The sequence below is a fragment of the Bos mutus genome, chromosome 22 (assembly GCF_027580195.1).
Source record: "Bos mutus isolate GX-2022 chromosome 22, NWIPB_WYAK_1.1, whole genome shotgun sequence".
In the NCBI taxonomy this organism is placed as follows: domain Eukaryota; kingdom Metazoa; phylum Chordata; class Mammalia; order Artiodactyla; family Bovidae; genus Bos; species Bos mutus.
In genome coordinates this window covers 37547180-37567695 of record NC_091638.1, presented here as the reverse complement: position 1 = coordinate 37567695, position 20516 = coordinate 37547180, and the positions used below count along the sequence as shown (strand labels likewise).

The following is a 20516-nucleotide window of genomic DNA, read 5'->3' as shown; positions in this document are numbered from 1 at the left end:
TGCACTGTGGATAGACCTGCTCCTCAGATGACACTTTGCACAGTGTCATCTCGGAGAATGCCGACATTGTCTACACGTGTACACAAAACAGCTGGACAATGTAGTTGGCAAGAGCAGGCAATGGATTGTCTGTCTGTCTTATGTCTCTCTCAACACTTTTGTCCTTCTCAGCCTGCCTGCTTGCTCCTTATCTGTCCTCATTTCTTTCATCTTTATCCACACACTAAAACCAGCTCCCTAATAAGATACTGGAGCTCACAACCGCCCACCCCTTCTCTTTAATGTCGCTTTTGGCCGAGAGGTGCTCTCCTGCCCCTGTGCCCACATCCACAACCTCATCCCCAAGTAGCTCTCCAGTTGCCCAGGACCAATGACTGACTGACATGACTGAGCAAAGCATCCGTCCCTTTGTCCCAAAAAGGAAGCCACCCCACCGTATGGTCCCACTCATCCTTCAGAGCCCCCTGTGGGCTCAGGCTGAAGCGTGACCCCAGCCCAGACAGCATTTTCCACTTGGCTTCTCCCCGTCCTTCCCTGTCTCTCTCGCTCCTCTTCCTTGGCATCATGTTCTCAACATGCGAGCACGCTGTTCATCACAGGCACCTTAACCCCTGTGTCAGGCTCCACTTAGAAGGAATCCAATCAAAGGAGCCACTGGCATGGGGTTCACCTTCCTCGACAACCTGGTGGAGGAGGGCATGTGGCAGGCATGATGCAAAAATCCTGAGGACCAGCAATCAGAGGACCCCGAGAACATTCTCAGGGTACCAGGAGACCAGAACCTACCTGTTGCATTAGACAGCGCCAGCGACTCCATGGACCCCCGCGGGGTCTGCTCAGTGGGCGTCATGTCCTCAGTGTACTTCAGCGAGCTGATGGGGTGCCGGGTTCGACACTGCTGAGCGGACAAGCCCCCTTCCTCCTCCTCCTCTTCCTCGTACTTGGGGACTGGGATGCCGCCCCGGGTTTCACTGAAGCTCTGGCTGGACATGTCACTGTAGCTCTCCTGGGACCGCAGCCTGCCCGGGTAGTAGTCCTCCCGGCACTCCTTGATGAAGCTGCCACCGTGGCCCTTCATGGCCAGCGACGAGCTCCTCTTCGGGTTGCCGAAGTGCTTGGCCCACACATCGGTCTGGGCTCCAGCGCCCTGCCCACCGGGGCTGTAGGAAGTTCTGATGTTGCACTGGCTGAGGAGCTGCAAGGGGCTCTGCGGCTGGCTCTGCTCCAGCTTGTTCCCGTAGTGGTATGGCTCGTCCCGGCTCCTCCAGATGGGGTCCCGGTTGAGGCTGGGCGTCTGGCTGGACAGGCTGAGCAGGTCCATCTGCAGTGACAGAGGGTCCACGTCGGCCGACAGCCGGTTGGAGCTCACCTGCAGCTGGCTGTGCTGGTTGAGCAGCGGCTCCTCCGTCTTGCCCTTGTTCTTGCCGATCTTGGCGCTGCGCCGGGACTCCTTGGCCCGGGCGTTTTGGAAGGCGGAATCGGAGGAGTCTGAGCCATTGGGGTCCTCGCCGGCGCTGCAGGCCCGCGAGCAGAAGATCTGGCCTTGTTTGGGGAGGAAGGGCCGCCCCAGGAGCGACTTCTTGCAGTGAGCGCAGCAGAAACAAGTCTCAGTGGCGTGCCAGTGTTGGCCGTCATAGGTCATTTGACCTTGGTCAATTCCTGGGAAAAGAAGGGACACGAATAGGGTGACGAGCTGCTCAGAGTGCTGTGACACAACATGAAATGTACAGCACCCTGGATTGACTCAGGGTTCTAGATGCTGCAGAATAAAATGTCTACAGGTAGACTATCAGGCTCCCGCGTAAACAGTATTCGTGTCTTATGACAGTCGCCGTGTTTTACCAGTCAGGTCCGCCTTAACTCATGTGCCCTGAGGGCAGAGAAACCAGATCAAAGTGGCCTGTCCACGAATCCTTCTGACCAGGGCACATTCCTCCAGATAAACAGCAATAATGATACTCAGGTGTGAGAATCACCGCTTTAAATGCTTTGCATATATGTGAACTCACTTAACCTCTCAACTGCAGGAGGAAGATCTCTAATACTATGTCCACTTTTCAGATGAGAACACAGAGGCATAGGTGATTAAATAACTTGCTCAGTGTACAAGAGCTAGCAATCACAGATGAGATCTATGCCCAGCACGTCTGGCTCCTAACCGTGACCTTGATAATTGTCTTTCACTCTGCTTCGTGGCCCTGTCCCCCCCTCACAGCTACCCGTGACTGTTGTCCATCCTCACCTGCTGTATTTTCTTCACAGCACGAATACTGCTTGACAACGAGCCACTACATACGTGCATCTATTAATTACTAAAAGTGAAGCTGGATGATGAAGTTTCCGGGGTATCTCCATGAACATGGCCTGGGGCTCATGCCCCAGGGGCTCTTCACATGTGGAATGGGCAAGTGAACTGAATCCCTTCACTAGCGTATGACACTCTAAGGGGACATCAGTTTAGCAGCTCAGTGGAAAGGAAAAAAGTGGATTTCAGCTCATGTAAGGAAAAACTTGGACCTGGTTTGTCAAAGACATCTCCTTACCATAAGCATGCATATTCCTTGTGTAACTTCCTCCCTGTGCCAAAGCTGTGCCTGGTTTATATAATCTTGTCACACCTGCTTCCAGGAACTTCCCATAGCCCTGGCTGTTCTGCCCTCTTCCAGTTACAGGACTTAACCCCGTGGTGAGACACCATCTTCCTGCCACCCTTGGCCATGAGCTTTGGGCGGGGCTAAAGCCACAGCTGGACTGGCACTGTTCAATAAAAATACCATATCTCCTCCAAACCCAACAACTAGTTTAAGGTTGTGCACGTGACCTGCGCCAGGTCAGTGAGAGAGGCACCTGCATCTGTTACTAAGGTAACCACACAGGGAGACCTTTTGACAGCAGTTACTAAACAGGCAGAATGGGAGTCGGAAGTGGTGGGGGCCCCTTCCCCCAACCCCATAGGAGTGCAGACCCAGCAGTGACTGTGGGATAGGAGGGGACCTTGGCAAGACTCCTCATAGCTCGTGATAAATGTCTTCCCTGAAAGGCAGTATGGATGGGAACTGTCACCTGTGGTGGCTGACAGTCCCGAGTCTGAACTTTCCAGGAATAACCTTTAGAGACTTGTCTAGAGAGGGTGTGAATGAGAAACGGGGAAAAGGAGAAGGGCAAGAGCCAAAGGCCACAAGTGCAGCAGCCTCTCCGGGCCCTCTCTGTGTTCGCCTCACTGTCTTTATGTCCCTGGTCCAGAGAGAGAAGAGTAAGGTATGATCTTCTCCTAGGAGCTCCTCCCCAAACTAAGGGGGTCTCTGTTTATTTAGGCGTCAGGCTATAGGGACTGAAAGGGGATATTTAGAGGGACAGGAGAAGCCACAAGGGCACCCCAAGGTGAGTGAGACACTCAATCAAGTCCCTGTCACAGCACTACTTCCCCAGGAGGAGTGAGAACTGGCGGGGATGGGGCTAGAAACAGCAGGCCCAGAGCTGGAGCTCCACACACACAATGGAATATTACTCAGCGATACAAAGGAGCAAAATTGGGTCATTTGTAGAGACATGGATGGACCTAGAGGCTCTCATTCAGAGTGAAGTAAGTCACAAAAAGAAAAACATATCATATACAAACACATATATGTAGAATCTGAAAAAAATTGATATAGACGATCTTATTTGCAAAGCAGAACGTGAGACACAGATGTACAGAGCAAATGTATGGTCACCAAGTGGGAAAGGGGGTGGGATAAACTGGGAGACTGGGATTGACAAATATACACTATTGATACTAAGTATCAAACAGATGGTAAGAACCTACTGTGTAGCACAGGGAACTCTACTCAATGCTCTGTGGGGACCTAAATGGGAAGGAAATCCTCCCAAAGAGGACATACATACATACATACATACATATACACATGTACATATACAGTATGTATATATATATATATATATATAGATGTATGGCTGATTAACTTTCTGTTTAGTATAAACTAACACAACATTGTAAAGCGACTAAATACTTCAATAAAAATTTAAAACAAAGCAAAACCCCCACAAAAACACTTCCCTCACCAGGCTATTGGAGGGAGCAGAGGCAAGCAGAACCCTCTAGTACTCAAGAGTGAGGCCTCAGGACTCAGACAAATACAGGTTCAAACCACAGCTCCACACCATGCCAGCAGGTTATAAAGACTCTGAAACCTATCAGCTTAGTACAGCCGCTGAAGGACTGTGTGACCCTAGGCAAGTGGCTTCTCGTCTCTGGGCCTGCGTCTCCTCCACACTAAAACAGGGATAATAACAGTACTTCTTGGGGCTGCTGTGAGAACTGAGTTAAGATAGAGTCAGTGCTTAGACTCTGCTAACTCTTGGTCTTCTTGTGTGTTCGTGAGGTCTCAACACCTGTCTCTCTTTGCCCTGAGGGCTGCTATCTGGATGCTGTTCAAGAAAGAGCTGAGGCTGGCTAGGTCCTCCCCATCCCCGTCCTCCTCGTCCCGAGAACTGGAGCTGACACCTGGCTGCCCTGGGTCCTCGCAGTGAGCTCCAACTCAGCGTGGCCTCCCCAGCAGCTGCAGCCTCACCCGCTGCCTGTCAGAGGTGTGGGAAGTCCAGTTCCTATGGCCTGTGCTCCACCAGCTGCCTCTCCATGCTCCTGCAAGGGAACACGCCCAGATGCAGCAGTGTGGGCCTAGTTCTGGGAGTGGAGGCCCCGCACAAGGCTGGCTCGCGGTGGGGAGAGCGGAGGATGAGGCGTGTTCCAAAGTGGCCCAGCCAGCATAGGAACGTGGCCCCTGATAAACATCAATGATGTCAGATGGTGCTCTGAACTGCTCCTGAACTCTAAACATCTGGAAAAGGGCTTGGCCATTCCACATCTAAGCGTTCCTTTTTTATTCCCTCTCTAAGCCCTTTAAGTACTTCTCTGAGGGTGTATATGTCTACCGCTGCTACAGCCTTGGTCTGTTTATAGGACTGTTTACTCTGCTGTGTGCAGGCAAAAGTACCGTTGCCCTGGCAACAGCTGCCTGATGCAGGGTCCGTGCTGCACGGCTGTATAAATAGGGAATATTTGGATAATATGGTCAGAGCAGAGCACCCAGACACTGTGGTATGCATGATACACAGAGCACACCCTTTCTCTGCTGCAGGAAAAGTATGTTTTACAGAAAAGTGGATTTAAGGGAAAAAAATAAATCAGGGACAACATTTTAACTACAGCAGTGATAATACTGCAGGCCACAGTGGTCCCCCTTTCTGATAAAGCATGGATGTCTTTTTATGGATTTCAGAGGGAAGGAGAAGGGAATGGCAATCAAAGCTAAAGAAGACAGAAAGAGGAGAAAACAGAGGTGTGCATGCCATGGTGACAGATGTATTTTCTCTCTTCCAAGTTGCTGGGCAAAAATTTTAAGTGGCAGTTTCTGGAGAGGCTTTTCAGTCTCACTGAAAAGGGACAGAAGAAACAGAAATACTAACAAGCAGGGGGATGGCTGCTGTATGCAAGGTGTCTGCGCGTTCTGCCCCTCTCATCCAGGCAGGCACCTTCCTGTAGACCCAGAGCCACGGTGAGCGTGCTGGGTCAGCACCTCACACCACCTCTCCTGATCGAGTCCCACCCCCAGCCCCTTGTCCAGATCAAGACCCGCCTTTCCTCGTTGTTCAGTCGCTCAGTCATGTCTGATTCTCTGCAATCTCGTGGACTGCAGCACACCAGGCTTGCCTGTCTTTCACCATCTCTCAGAGTTTGCTCAAACTCAAGTCCATTGAGTTGATGATGCCATCCAACCATCTCATCCTCTAATGCCCTCTTCTCTTCCTGCCCTTAGTCCTTCTCAGAATCAGGTCTCTTCCTTTCCTAGCTCTCAGAATAAAGGGAAGTATGTCTGTTTAACCGCTTTGACTTGTGAGAAACAGAAGCTGGTGGGAACCCGGTTGAGGCATCAGGCTGTAAGAGGTGAAGATTTCAGGGGCTGGGGAAAGGGGGTTTTTCGTGACAGCCCAGCTCCCAGATGGGAATGCTGCTGGACCCAGGTCGGTGTAGCACTGTTCATCCTGGGGCCTGGTAGGGACTTCAGCTCAGAAGGGCTCCATGGAAGCAGGTCTGAGCCCACGGGATGGACCCTCCAGTGACAAAGGACCCCTGAGGATATAGTAGGTGTCTAAAAGCTGTGATTTTAATCAGCACCCAAGCCCTTCAAGTTATGAACTAACTTTTCATCTGACTGCATCACTTCTGATGAACCAGGGAGACAAGGCCACCTCTTTTTGTTCCGGATAAAATCTTTTACGTGAGGTAAAACGGGCTCCCAGACTGATGATCTCCACACCTCCCCACTATAGGTAAGGAGTTGGCAGCCTCCAGGCAGATTTCTTGGAACTGCACAAGCCACAGGAAGATCAGGCTGCTGGTCTCAGAGACATTCATCCACTGCCAACTTCTTTTCTCTTTTTAAAGGGCAGCTCATTCTCAAGGTGCCAGAACAGGCGAGCTGAGTGAAGACGCTCCAGATGCTGCATGATCAGGAATAGTGTTGAAGGGCTGAACGAATCCGTTACTTGAAAAGGGAAAATGATTTTCACCATCTCAAATCTGCCACTTATTTGAGGCGTTTATAGCTTCGGAGCTATTTGAGGTTCTCTCGCTTTGTTTTTTGGCTGGGTCGGATTTTGCTGATTTCTTTCAGGACATGCATGCCAGTTGCCACTTGGTTTCCTTGACTATCTTTTCCTACCAAGAGGACCGTTCTGTTTCCTCCTTCTGCTGATCCCTGAGGTTTTCTGAGGAGGCTGTGGAAGGCAACTGTTTATATTTTCCCCTCCTCTGAGACCTCTCCTCCTCTGCTTGGTAGTTAAGACTGTCCATCATGTAGCCCCGCCTTGGGGGTGGGTCTATGACTCAGTCAGACCAACAGGAACCCCCTATTCATTTCTTTCTAGGGTGGAACAGATGACCTAATGGCCGGCTATAGCATTTCTATTTGGAGGACCTGACTTGGATACTGGAAAAGTCACGATTCCATCCTTTTTAGAGAACAGTGCTTAAGCTGGTATGTATAAGTGTGGGGGTCATTGTTACACCTTGTGAAGGCACCCTGTTGCCAAATGATGCCAACAGAAGGCAAGCTGAGACACAGAGGAAAAAAAAAACAAAAAAAAAACAGATTCTCTTCAATCCCTTGATCCATCCTTACCTGAAACCAACATCCTCCCTGGCTTCTCCGGTACTATGAACCAAGACATTCCCTTTTGCACTTAAGGGAGTATCAGTTGGATTGCTATTGCTTGCAACCAAAGGGATTCTAACTATACCAGACACAAAGGAGATGCAGTCAGAGTAGGACCAGGATGAGCACCAAGTGCTGCCTCACCTATGTGCTGGGCACAGGTGTCGCAATATTCTGCATACAAGGACTCAAAGCAGTGGCAGCAGTAGGGCCTTCCCTCCTTCATGATGTAGCGCTGGCCACCCAGCACCGTCTCACACTCGAAGCAGCAGAAGTGTTTCATGTGCCAGTGTCGCCCCTCGGCTTCTGTGCATTCATCCGCAAAGATGATCTGCAGAGGGAGAGGCCAAAAGGTCAGTGGGTAAGAAACAGCCATGAGAATACACTGTGAAGGAGGAGAGCTATGAGGGCCCCAGACTAAAATGGTAGGAAAACTGGTCCCACCCACAAGTTATTAAACAGAAGTAGATACGTATATATTTACTCTATACCTATATCAGTTTCCACATGTGGATTTTCCTAAAGCACATTTAAACAGTTTCTGACCTGGCCAGTGATTAATTTAACCACAGTGTATTCAGACAAAGAATAGTCTAACAAAAAGAATATAGAGCAGGACTAACAGCTGACAGCTCATGGACATTTTGGCCATTATCTGTTTAATTTGGATTATATATGGTATCTTTTTTAAATGAGAAACGTCATATAAACACCTGGGATCCCGAGTGTTTTTTGAAAATACAGTATTTGGCAATGTGTGCTACACATTCCTGCATGGCGACAATAAAAGGGGTTGTTGCTTTCAGATGAGTGATGAGTTCTGCAGTTTGTCATATTTTTCACCACTTGCTGTAACCTTAAAATGAGTCACCTTTATTTACGGTAACCGCCTAACCCTCAGAGGTATTTCTGTTTTGAACCATGAGACAGACTTGTTTTCAATTTCAAAGCACAGATTTAAGAACGTACTACAAACTGCAGTAATCAAGGCAGAAATAATCTCAGACATTTATGGCCAAATGACGATTGACAAGGGTGACGAGGACATTCAATGGAGGAAAGAACAGTCTTTTCAATAAACCTGCCTGGTACGACTGAATAACTGCATGCAAAAGAATAAACTGAACCCCTACCTCACACCATATATAAAAGTTAACTCAAAAGGGATCAAAGACCTAAATGTAAAAGCAAAAATATTATAAAATGTCTAGGAGAAAAGTAAAGATGTGAATTTTCAAAAACTGTTTCCAGTTAGGCAATGGTTTCTTAGCTACGACACTAAAAGCATAAGCAACAAACGAGACATCGGAAGCTGGATTTCATTGAAATCAAAACTTTCATGCTTCAAAGGACATCATTAAGAAAGTGAAAATATAACTACAGGATGGGAGAAAATACGTGCAAATCACAGATCTAAGTGACTAGACTCCAAAATATATAAACAAGTTTCACAAGGACACAATAAAGAAAATCACCCAACTGAAAAAATATGCAAAAGACTTAACGAGACATTACTCTCCAAAAGAAGATATGCAAATAGCCAACAAACACATGGAAGAAAAGATAAACATATAAGCCATTAAGAAAAATCCAATCAAAATCACCATGTGATGTTATTTCATACCCACTAAGGTGACTATATGGCTTCCCTGGTGGCTCAGAGAGTAAAGAATCTGCTTCAATGTGGGAAACCAGGTTCAATTCCTGGGTTGGGAAGATCCTCTGGAGGAGGGCATGGCAACCCACTCCAGTATTCTTGTCTGGAGAATCCCATGGACAGAGGAGCCTGGTGAGCTACAGTCCATGGAGTCCCAAAGAGTTGGACACAACTGAACGACTAAGCACAGCATAGCACAGGTGAATATAATTTAACAGACAGACAGTAATAACTACTGAGGAGAATGTGAGAAATTGGAATTCTCATTCGTTGATAGCTGCAAATGTAAAATGGTGTAGCTGCTCTGGAAGACAGTTTAGATCCCCTCAAAAAGTTAAACATAGAACTACCATATGGCCCAGCAATTTCACTCCTGGATATAGACTCAAGAGGACAGAAAATATATGCCTACAAAAAAATCTGTATATGAATGTCCACAGCAGCTTTGTTTAAAACAGTCAAAAAGTGGAAACAACTTAAATGCCCACCAATTAATAAATGGCTAAACAAAATGTGATATATACAGTTGCTTATTATTCAGTCATAAAAAGGAAGGTACTGATACACGCTGTAACTCGGGTTAACCACAAAAACATCATGCTAAGTGAATGAAGCCATGCATGGAAGGTCATATGTTGCATTAATCCACTTATACAAAATGTCCAGAATATGCAAATTCATGGAGAGACTAGATGAATAGTTGCCAGGGCTGGGGGCAGGGGGAGAAAGGGGAGTGACTGCTGATGCATCTGGGGTTTCTTTTTGGATGATAAAAATGACCTGGAATTAGGCAGTAGTAATGGTTGTCCAACTTTGTGAATACACTAAAAACCACTGAATTGCACACCTTCAAAGGGTAAATCTTATGCTGTATGAATTAGACCTCAATAAGCAAAAATTTCAAAGTGCTTTAACATCCTACTTCATTTCCTATTAGATAAAGTATTACGAGCACTCGCTTCCAGATGGGGCAACTGAGGCAGGCAGGGAAAGGTGCTGCCTAGAATCACAAACTTGGACCGACTACCTGCTCAGAGCGTCTCTTACGAACATCAGTAGTAGCATGAGAATCCGTATTAGTTAAGACCGATAGATTTCCTCCTAGAAGAGTGAGTCTCTGATGGGCAGTTTTTAAGGAAGAAATGCCACGTACCGGTGGCCTCTGGGTGACAAAGTGCAGGGTCGTTTACAGGGTCCCACATAGCCTTACAGGGTCAAGAAAGAACCAAAAGTATATTTTGTACAGGAAGAACCCCCTGCCTAAGACCTTTTCCCCAAATTATTCCTGTAAAATCGGTCAAGCTTAGAACATTCTCCTTTCTGCTCCCAACTTTTATACTAACCCAGGTTTTCTACCTTTCAGCTCTCAGACCACACTTGGGTGTACTTTGGCTGGGAGGAAAGACGAAGTATGAACCTTGGGTCCAGTCTGCTCTCTCTGACCTGGGTGAGTGTATGGGGCAGAAGGATCCTAATGGAGTAGACATCTGCCCTGGAATCCTCATCAGGACTTTCATAGATTATGGGAGAATCACATCATGCTACTCATTTTCTTCTCTTCTCATCCTAATCTGTTGCATTGAATCTCAGGAAACCCAAGATTTTAAGATAATTCAGAAATGACACATTATTACTAATGATGACTGCTCCCTTGGATTTGGGCTGAAACTGAAAGCTCCACAACAATCCCTCCCCCTCCCCCTTTTTTAAGAGTTCTGAAATGACCTAGTGCCCTAGAAACTGTTTTCCTATGAGACTGTCAAATTCAGCAAAGCAGGTTACAGTCCTGGACTTTCTAGCAAACAGGGATGGGGCCAGACCCGCTCTCAAAAGCGTTAATAGGAGAGGCTGGAGAGGCCTGCGGTTTTCCTCCATGCAGGAACCACAGGGCAACGTGCTGGCTGAGGTGAAGCCCGGGGTGACAGTGGGGCTGCGCGCCCCAGGGAGCGGAGCCAGCTCTGACCTCGTCGCAGGCTGCGCAGCGCGGCTTCAGGCACTCTGCGTGGTGCCTGCCACAGTAGATCTTCCCATCCTGGTAAAAGTAGATCAAATCCACCAGGAGCTCATTGCAGACGGTGCAGATAAAGCAGGGTGGGTGCCAGCTGACACCGTGGCCGGCACGTGATGCAAACACAGCGATGTCCCCGCCATTGATCTGGCCTCCACACTGCGAGGTGAACAGAAACAGGTCAGTAAGAGGAATAGCAGCCCCCAGCTCTCAGCGCCATGAGGAAAAGATACACAACCGCCAGCATCCTTAGCTCGTTACTGAGCACTTACTTTCAAATGAGTTATTGTGCTACCTGCTATAAACACGTGGCAGGCTGGTTTCTCTTGCCCCTCTACCCCCACCATCCCTTCCTAGGGCCTACAATTAAGATGAAGATCATTGTCACTGAGAAAATAAAGAATCACAGAGGTGGGAGAGAAAGGCAAAGTCTGTCAGTGCAGTGACACAGAAGAGCTCTGCTGACAGGAAGCAAACTGAGCGGAGGTCTCATTATCTCTGAGACATTGCAAACTCCCTGCCGGAGGCCCAGCCACGTCAAACGCCTGCAGCAAGAGTGTGGCGTGGGGGAGCGAGAAGGAAGCCTGCAGGGACTCAGGGAGCTGGTGGGGCCTACACTTAGGGTGGCAGGGGAGTGGGTTCATAAAAACATGCCCACCTTTTACCATCTAGGTTTCTCTAGAAGCCTCTCAGGCATGCTTCTGGCCTGCTTCCTCTGATATCTTTGTACACAGTCCCAAATGAAAAGGTACTACTCCTAAGGCCAGACTACGGCAAGGACTTCTTTTTTCTCCCTTTCCTATCTTCTCACTCATTTCCATAGTTCCTTCCCCTGCCCAGAAAGGAGCAAGGTAAAATCCATGATAACCCATGCTTACAGTTGGGCTTAAGATAAAATGAATAGAGTCCGAGGGTCTTGGAGGGAACAATAAAGTGTGAGGCAACAGGTCTGGGGGAGGCTTTCTGCTGATCATGGTATTGGGCTGAGAGTCCAGCCCGACCTGAGAGGCTGACTCTGGGGGCAACGTCTGAAGAGCAGAAAGGCCACCCCTAGACCTTTCCCACACACTGCCGTCAAAAGCACTGAGATGCTTCATAGAAAATGAAGTCCAGGTCTCATGGAGTAGTCTCTGGGAGCTGATTCATGCAAGTGACCAGACATAAGAAAGACATTACATTACAGAAAGTGATACCCCTGCCTTGTGGGGCAATGTTAGTAGAGCTGAGGTATGCGTATTGTTAGAAGATAAACCAGGGGGCACATTAAAGCTTTCCAGTTTATTTGCTCCAACACTGATTTGAATTGGGTAGCAAGCATCAAACTGAAGGTGGCTGGGACAGAAACCCAGGGAGAGAGTTTTATAGAGAAGTCATGGAAGTAAAAGCAAGGAAAGTATTTCAGTGACTATAGAGATTAAGTGGTCCCCTTATTTGGGAAAGCCCAGCTGGCTGCTTGCAATTGGTTGTTCTTCAGTGTCATTTTCTCAGATTCCGGTACCCTGACTGGTTCAGGTTTTGGTCTGCTGATACAGGCTACCAAGGCAATAGAGCCACCCCAGTCTAATGGCCTCCTTGTTTGATTACTGTAACAATACAGAATCCCATTTCACCCTCACCATGATTCTACGACCTAGGTATTCAATACCCCCATTTTGGAGATGACAAAACTGTTAGGAAAAGTAATAGGGTCAAGGTCGCCTGGCAGACTCATGTGTCAAACGTACATCTTTCTGTCTCCATGCTGTCATCACTATTCTGTGTCACTCTCGACATCTGCCTGTGAAATGCCCGACTTCCCTTTTACTTCAGGTGAGCCCTTCTGGGCTGGTCAAGAAGAACCCACTCAAGCGTGGTAGAGGCTCTGAATGGAGCACACAGAACCTCACATCTTAAACTCTGACCACCTGCATCTCAGGGGTGGGTGTCAAGGATGAGGACCCCTGTTGTCAATTCCGGTGCTTTGGCTCCCCTGTTAAGTAGCATCTCCATTTCATCCACTGAGCCTTCCAAACTTCTCTCTCTGAAATCCCTCCCCAAAAGGGCCCCCCAATAAATGGCATCCCCTCTGTTCACACAGTATGTTGCCTTTTCTTCACCAGTTAAGGTCATGTATCCTCTTGCAATCTGTGCCTGAATGGGTCCCTGAAGTGCTTAAGGAGTTAGATGGGGCCACTCTTTGAGCAGCAGGGTTAAGAAAAGTGCTCAGTACATGACCATCTGCCCCAGAAGGCTTTTGGAGGTCAAGAGGTCGGGGAGGGTGAACCCAGGCAGGCCTGATTCCCACCCTGTTTTCTTAGAAACCCTTCTCCACCATGCCCGGAGCACTCTACAGGAGACTAGAAGAAAAAACAAACCCAAACTCTCAACTAAGTGAGGTCCGAGAAAGAATGTGGGAGGTCCATGCACTTTGCTAAAGAATCTTCAGACCCAAGGAGATGACCATTTACCACCTCTTTAAAGGGCACTGGTCCTAGGATGATCCTGGGAAAGACAGTGGCCGTGGTCCAGGCAAACTCCACTTTCTAAAGCACTCATTTTAAAATAATATTCCATCATGTCCTTTCTCTGCTCAAATCCCTCCAGTGGCCCTCTCTCCTTCCAGTGTTTGACACAGCTCTCCATTAAACTGGACTTGACCGGTGCATTCTCTTCCTTTGCCCCCCCTGCCCTGCCACAATGGCCAACCTGCTATTCCTGGGCCATAAGAGAAACGCTCCTGCCGCAGCATCTTTGAACGTGCTGTTCTCTCACACCCCGCTTCCCCTGCCATCACATGACTCACTCCCTCAGTTCCTGACTGTCTCTGTGGAGCCTTCCCAGCCACTTCCCTGAAAATTGCAGCCACCTCACACTCCCAGCATTAACTCTCTTCCCCACTGCATTTTTTTCCTCTTATTTATTGACATTATTGTCTGACTTCTCTCCTAGGACAGAACTCCTTCCAAGGGCAAGACCAAGTTTTCAAACCTTTTGCTCACAGCTGTATCTCCCAGGCCTATCAAATAGGCTCTCAAGAAAATAAATGCTGAGTGAATGAATCAGGGAAAGGATGCCTGAGTGACCTCCCGGGCACGCCCCAGACCATGCGCTCACCTGTTCACAGATGGCTCCCGTCATGGTGACCGGGAAGGGCCTCACGTTGCCACGGCCCAGGTTTTCACGCTTCCTCTGGTTGCTGAAGAGCTTCAGCTCCCTCTTCTCTTCCTCGTCCAGGGAGTTGCAGTAGCGAACCTGGACAGACACACAGGAAGGTTGGGGGTGGTGGGGTGGTCATCTCTTGCTTCTGAGGATTCCTGAAACCCTGGCCTCAGACTTTTTTCTTATTAAACACATGTGCACTCTCAAGTGTCCTGGTGGGCACCTGAATACCACCAGGCTTGGGGATATTTAGGTGAGTGTCTACCCGAGATTGTTGACCATCAAAAGAGCTTCCTAGAGGCTTGAAACTCTGGAGCACAAGTCTCAGGCAGGCCAGTGGCTGGTACCTGTTTCTCATGCTCACTGCCCCTCTCTGCTCACCACACTGAGAGCCACGTCATTGGGAGAGCTTTGCTGCTAGTCAACATCTGGGACTTCCTTCTTCTACAAACTGATGTAGATCTTCAAACTGATCATCATACTCACTCTCAGATGGTAAAGCATCTACATGCAATGCAGGAGACCTGGGTTCGATCCCTGGGTTGGGAAGATCCCCTGGAGAAGGAAATGGCAACCCACTCCAGTACTCTTGCCTGGAAAATCCCATGGACGGAGGAACCTTGTAGGCTACAGTCCATGGGGTCGCAAAGAGTCTGCCAGGAGTGAGCAACTTCACTTTCACTTTCACTCTCACCTCCATGGGCCCAAGGAAATGATCCCTGACACCAAAGGATGGCTCCAGGCCAACGAGCCAGAACTGTGGTCAACACGCTCATGGCGTTTGTTTCCCAAAATGAGATGGGAACCAAGGCGTGAGACTGAGAATTTGGTTCAGAGCTCTCTGTGTTCTCTCAGGAAGTACTTGCGTGTTTCTCTGTGTGTAGGAGGGAGAGGGCTGCTCACCGGGCTTTGGTTAACAACTTGCATAAGAGAGTTTCCTTCTCGTTCAACACAGAAACTCACAAAAATTAAGGGACAGACATTAAAGATATTCAACTCTGCTATTTCCCATTCTCTCTTTTATTTATGCACACCTTGGGAATTTTGCTGTAATCTTGAACTATTTACTTACTACTGTTTTAAAAACTAACTCATTTCTTTTTTTACTTGAATACATTTACTTGAAAAGAAAGTATATTATGACTATAAATAGAAAAGCAATATCACTTGTGAAAAAATAGGGCAGTCATAAAACTAAATACAAGAGTGAAAACAAAACCATACTGTTGGCTTCTAGCTGGTTACTTTTGCTTGTAGGAGATTCTAAAACAGAGGTTCTCAATGCTGTTACTTAAAAATGGAGATCAGTAGGAGTTGGAGAGGTGTGAGACACTGGCCCACCCAAACTGAAATTTCCCCCATGATCACTCAGCCACAAGGAATGAAATACAGTTAAAAAAGGGAGAGCGTCTCTCATTATGTGGTTAAGTATTATTTACTGCCATGTCCTTGTACCACCCAAAGTCATGGATCTAGACATCTTTGGACACATGGATCTAATCCCACCCTCTGTCTTACTTCAGAATAATCTGGACATCTGGAACATTAACTGAATTGCCTGGATGATTTGTCCTACAGATGGTCAAAGGGCAACCTTTGAACTAGGACTAGTTGAAAACCACTGCAGCTGTATACATCAAAACTGCCTAACCTATATGAAAAAGGGCATGATCAACTATTTACTTTAGAATCACCCTTTGTCCTTTAAGAGGCCATGTCGAATGGACAAATCTGTCCATTGGGTCATGTGTAAGCAATTTTCACCAGTAGGAAGAAAAAATTTGAAGGGTCTATTTTCATGAAATCACAGTCAACCATAAACAGAAATAACAATGAAAAAACAGAAAGGAGCAGGTAAGAGCAGACCACGTTCCTCTATCAAGTAAAAAAAAAAAAAAAGAGTCTTCATGTGGAGAATGTACTGCCATGATCTGAATAACCCAGAGAATACGATTACACCACTGACAATTTATGGACATGCTTTGAAACACAGGCACACCCCTCCTGCTTGTAAAAACTGGCATTTTCACTTTCAAATTAGTTACCTGGGCATCAGGTTACAATGCTTGCTTTCCTCTTTAAAGGAGAAAGCATTATTTAAATGTTTCATGAAGTCTGAAATAAACAACAGGATGGGGAATTGTGACTCCCTTTCTAGAGAGTTGCTTCAGTTTTTAAGCTTTTGCTCTGCTTATTCAAATTAATTTTTGAGGCTCCTGGTTTATTCCTTTTATTCAAATGTGGGAAGATAAAGACTAAAAAACCACACACTTATTTCCTCAGGGACTGAGCTCGTGGGTGGGGGCAGCTGGTAAAAAGCTGGGTCCAGCTCTCTAAAGGAGTTTTAAATTTCTCCTTTTACCTTGAAATTATGGCTTTCTTTAAAACACAATTAGAGTTAAGTAGACAACTGGATTCTATAGGATCACTACTTTTAAAAACCAGATACTTGAACATTAATTTCTACTTTGCAAACCTAAACCTCCCAAGCATGATGACTTTTTAAAAACACATACACAAATTTCCTTTTAGGATCAAATTTGACTTCAAAGATGATAAATGCCTGCTTAGAGTGCCCTTGTCTGGGTTCAGAAAAAAAGACAATCTGCAAGTCATACTTTCAGGAGTAAAAAGGATAACCTTGGCAAGCTGGATTGGAAATAACAAAAACACAGATGTTCACAGCTGCAAATCTGGACACGTAACTTCTACAGCAGTGTAACATGGAAAACCTCCACACTCATTTACTAAGAAAAGATGCTGAAAATCAAACAGAGTCACAAAGTTTGTGCTGGGCTTGAACTGCCCAGGGAATCTCATTCATCTAACATGCTCAGGAAACTGGCATCGCCTACTCTTCAACTAAGAAAACCTGGACTTGAACTTTTAAAGTTCAGTGCTCTCTGCCCCCAGTAGTTAGTATAGTACCAGGCACAGAGGCAAATCAACCCCACAGTAAGATTCTGCTTTTCAGTAACCCTCTCCAGAAGATGTCTGACAGCTTCTTTTACCTCTAATTAAGGAAACTAAAATCTAAAATTAACTGCCCGAGTTTTTCCTCGGGGATCTCACTGACCACAGCATTCTGATGACGAAAAAGTTAATAATTCGTTGAAAGTTCTAAGCAAAGGCTTCTGAAGGCCCCTCTAGCCCCTTACCTCATTGTCATGCGGTGGCAGCTGGTGTAATAGTTGCTTGATTCGAAGTTTCTCTCCAGGACTGTTGACATAGGGGACTTTCTCTTCTGGCAGACAGCTGTAGTACTGGTGAACCTGAAGGGTGGGAAAGCACATGGGTAACTCACCCATTCCTCAAACCATTCCCACATCCTGGGGAGATGGTTCCCACAGCAAGACTCAATCTGCTTCCCACTGTCTCCACCCTTCGTGAAACTCCATAGCCTAGGAGTTTCTCGTTGCAAGCAGAGACATTTATTCTTGAAGAAAGAGTCCCGCAGATCTCCCATGTCTTGGGGCTTTTCCTCTCTTTGAAAGGGAGAAACAAACCCGTCAAACTTTCCTAGAAAAAGAGATTTAGGCAAACATGCTGATGACCCCAGGGGCCAGGGCTTTCTCAGCAGGCTCCCCTGAGAGCTGACTTTACCATTTTCTCTGTGTGTCTCCGGCATGTAACCTGCCCTCCCAGCCAAAAGGATGTGTCAGTGCCTGTCTCGGCGCTGGAGTCTTTGGCACTTGGAGGACTCTTCGGTCCCTCAGCCTCCACCTACACTAAAAACCCTCTAGGTTTTCAGCTTTTCCTGAGGACAGGCCAGAAGATCAGGTCTGTTAAAAAGTCACTGAATTTGGGATACAGAATATGTAATTAAAGATCATCATCAACTTTTTTTTTTTTTTTTTACTACATATTAGAATGCTCCTGTTTACAGCTGTTAGGATATATTCTTTCAGTCTCTGAGGCTCATTCAACCCTAACAATGACTTGGGAAAGCACTAAACATCTAATTTTGCCTGAAAAAGAAAACAGACATTCTACCATCCAGTTGCATGCAAGCTAGGAGAAAAAACTGGCCAAACAGAAGGTATGCTTTATATACGAGAGATTAAAAAAAAAATTACCACAAGCTCAGATGATATCATGGAAAATACTTTTCAACTATCTCTAAGCATTATGACCAGCTCTTGTGAAACAAGGCATTCATTCAACAAAACAGAGAAGACAGAAGACATGAGGCCCTAAATTCACTGTATTTGTTACACTCCTCAACCATGGTCACATTCCCTGGAGTTTAGGGAGCCTTGGATATGACTATATGTTTTAGGAATGCTGGGGTGAAGAGTTATGAAAGCTCTGTCTACTTTGATCTCCAGAAATGAAATCGTAAGTGTTAGAAGAGAGAGGAAGAAGGCTTTATGATGACAAAGCCTTAAACAAAATGTGAAAGTCATTCTTATTTTTGTAACAAATGATCGTAACCATTCACCATCATGTGCATAGCAGCCTCTTAATCAAATCCCAAAGGCAAACATAAGCAGATTTCTTGTCCTAGACTAGCTGACTTTTGGAACCCAGGGCCTCCAACCCCTCCCTATAGACACTGGTAGGGAGCCAGGGCCTGGAATTCAGGTTTTGAAGGCAGCCCACAGATTACCGGCACTCTCTGAGAAGACATGTGAGCCCAGATCATGAGTTAGCTTGGGATTAGAAGCTGGTGATGAGCCCATCACAGACTGGCACAGCATTGTGTGCGCAGAAGAACTGCAGCCCACATGCTCACCTGCAAGGGCCACAGATAAATAAGCAGTTATACTGGGGAATGGGTTTTGCCTCCCAGGTCAAAAAATGACGGGTGGAAAGTCCTTGTGGCATCATCACTTTGTCATTCTCACAACTCCCATGATAGTTACAGAACATTAGGGGTAAATACTAATATAACATGAATCACTGTATGGATAAGCAATGAAGTCCTACTGGATAGCACAGGGAAATACATCCTGTGATAAACTGTCATCAAAAAGACTACAGAAAGAATGTATACATATATAGAACTGAAGGAAGACCAGTTTTACGCAACACCATATATCAACCATACTTCAATAAAAAAAATTTTTTTAATGCATCATACTGTGGATGCATAATCATGAAGAGTCTAATGTGAGCTCCACTGACCTTCCTGGCAATCATCCCTTATCACTCACACAGCCCTGTCTCCACTGCCCAGAGCTGTCATCTTCTGAACTGGTGCCTTGAATAAGCCCTGTCCGCTACTGTCCAAGGCTGACCCAGGCTGGAGTCTTCCCCGTATCTTCTGTAGCCATGGCCAAGTAGATCTGAACCCTGCAGTCCTGGCTCTGTCCTTACCCATTCCCGTGTTTCTGAGAAGGTTAAAACCTCTCAGAATCCTTATCACATGATTGTGGCAATTAAATGAGAGTGGAGGCAAAGTATTTAGCCAGCAATAACAATAAATAATAAGAATACACAGCAGTAAGTATATCATCCAGCCTGGTATGCTTCAAATGGGACAATCCAGATTTTCGTGGCCTCCCTTCCATTTTAAGAGGTAGGCTACACCGCTGGCTTGTAGAGTGAGACCAAATCTGTGAAGCTCCCACTTGCAATGGGTCTAAGAAAGAAGGTTGCGAGGAATAAAATGCTATTTAAGCTAGTTTGGTTTCAGGGGGAAGAAAGCTAACTTATTAAAAAGATGTAGTGTTTTCTCAAAAACCCTATGAGGAAATGGAAACTTCCAATGGAAAATGACTGGAAAGGGATTTCCCATCTCTCTAAGGCTGGTGTTTTTTGCTCTATTCTTTCCTCTCAGATCCCCCACACGACTGGGAGTTGACACAACCTCAGCTCAGGAGTCCACCTTAGACTGATGAGTCTTGCTCAATTCCAGTTCCTTATGGAAGGCTCTTGGGTGAGAACCACACCTGCAGGCTGGATTGGAGAAGTTTCAGGCTGTTTTAAGTGCTGCATACATGCTAAGTCGCCTCACTTGTGTCCGACTCTTTGTGACTCCATGGACTGTAGCCCACCAGGCTCCTCTGTCCGTGGAATTCTCCAGGCAAGAATACTGGAGTGGGTTGCCACGCCCTCCTCCAGGGGATCTTCCTGACCCAAGGACTGAGCCTGGGTCTCTTAAGTTTTCTGCAATTTGCAGGAGGGTTCTTTACCTACCAGAGCGCCACCTACTGGAGGATAAAAAAGTCCCAACACATGACTGGGCTAAGGGGGAGGAAGTGATGGAGAGCTCTAGAGATATTTAGCTGGTAAATAAATACTTTAGTCCTCGGAGGTCCACCCTAAAGACTGAATTCTTAGGTCTGCAGAGGCAGTGACTCTTTTGGAACATCCTTCCTGGCTGGATATCTTGTGTTTCCTTTTATAATTTAAGTCTACTGATCACCACCACTGAAATGTATCTTTTCTATCAGTATTCCAGTAATTCCTTGAATACAAAGTGTTTTAAAATAATTTCTCTCAAGGCTAGCAATAATTTGGTGGATGACTTCAAATAATAGTTGGAGGAAGACTT

At 46.6% G+C, this 20516-nt stretch overlaps 1 protein-coding gene across 4 annotated transcripts in view; it reads right to left on the bottom strand.

The window, feature by feature from the left end:
• PRICKLE2 (prickle planar cell polarity protein 2) overlaps nt 1–20516 on the bottom strand; it is a 342745-nt gene that overhangs the window by 43269 nt on the left and 278960 nt on the right. For all 4 annotated transcript variants that reach the window (XM_070360545.1, XM_070360548.1, XM_070360546.1 and 1 more), the window contains 5 exons: nt 17176–17289; nt 13973–14110; nt 10835–11038; nt 7359–7545; nt 787–1659 (listed from right to left, as the gene is read on the bottom strand). In XM_070360545.1, the coding sequence (XP_070216646.1) occupies nt 787–1659; nt 7359–7545; nt 10835–11038; nt 13973–14110; nt 17176–17289 (1516 nt within the window). The remainder of the gene's footprint in view (nt 1–786; nt 1660–7358; nt 7546–10834; nt 11039–13972; nt 14111–17175; nt 17290–20516) is intronic.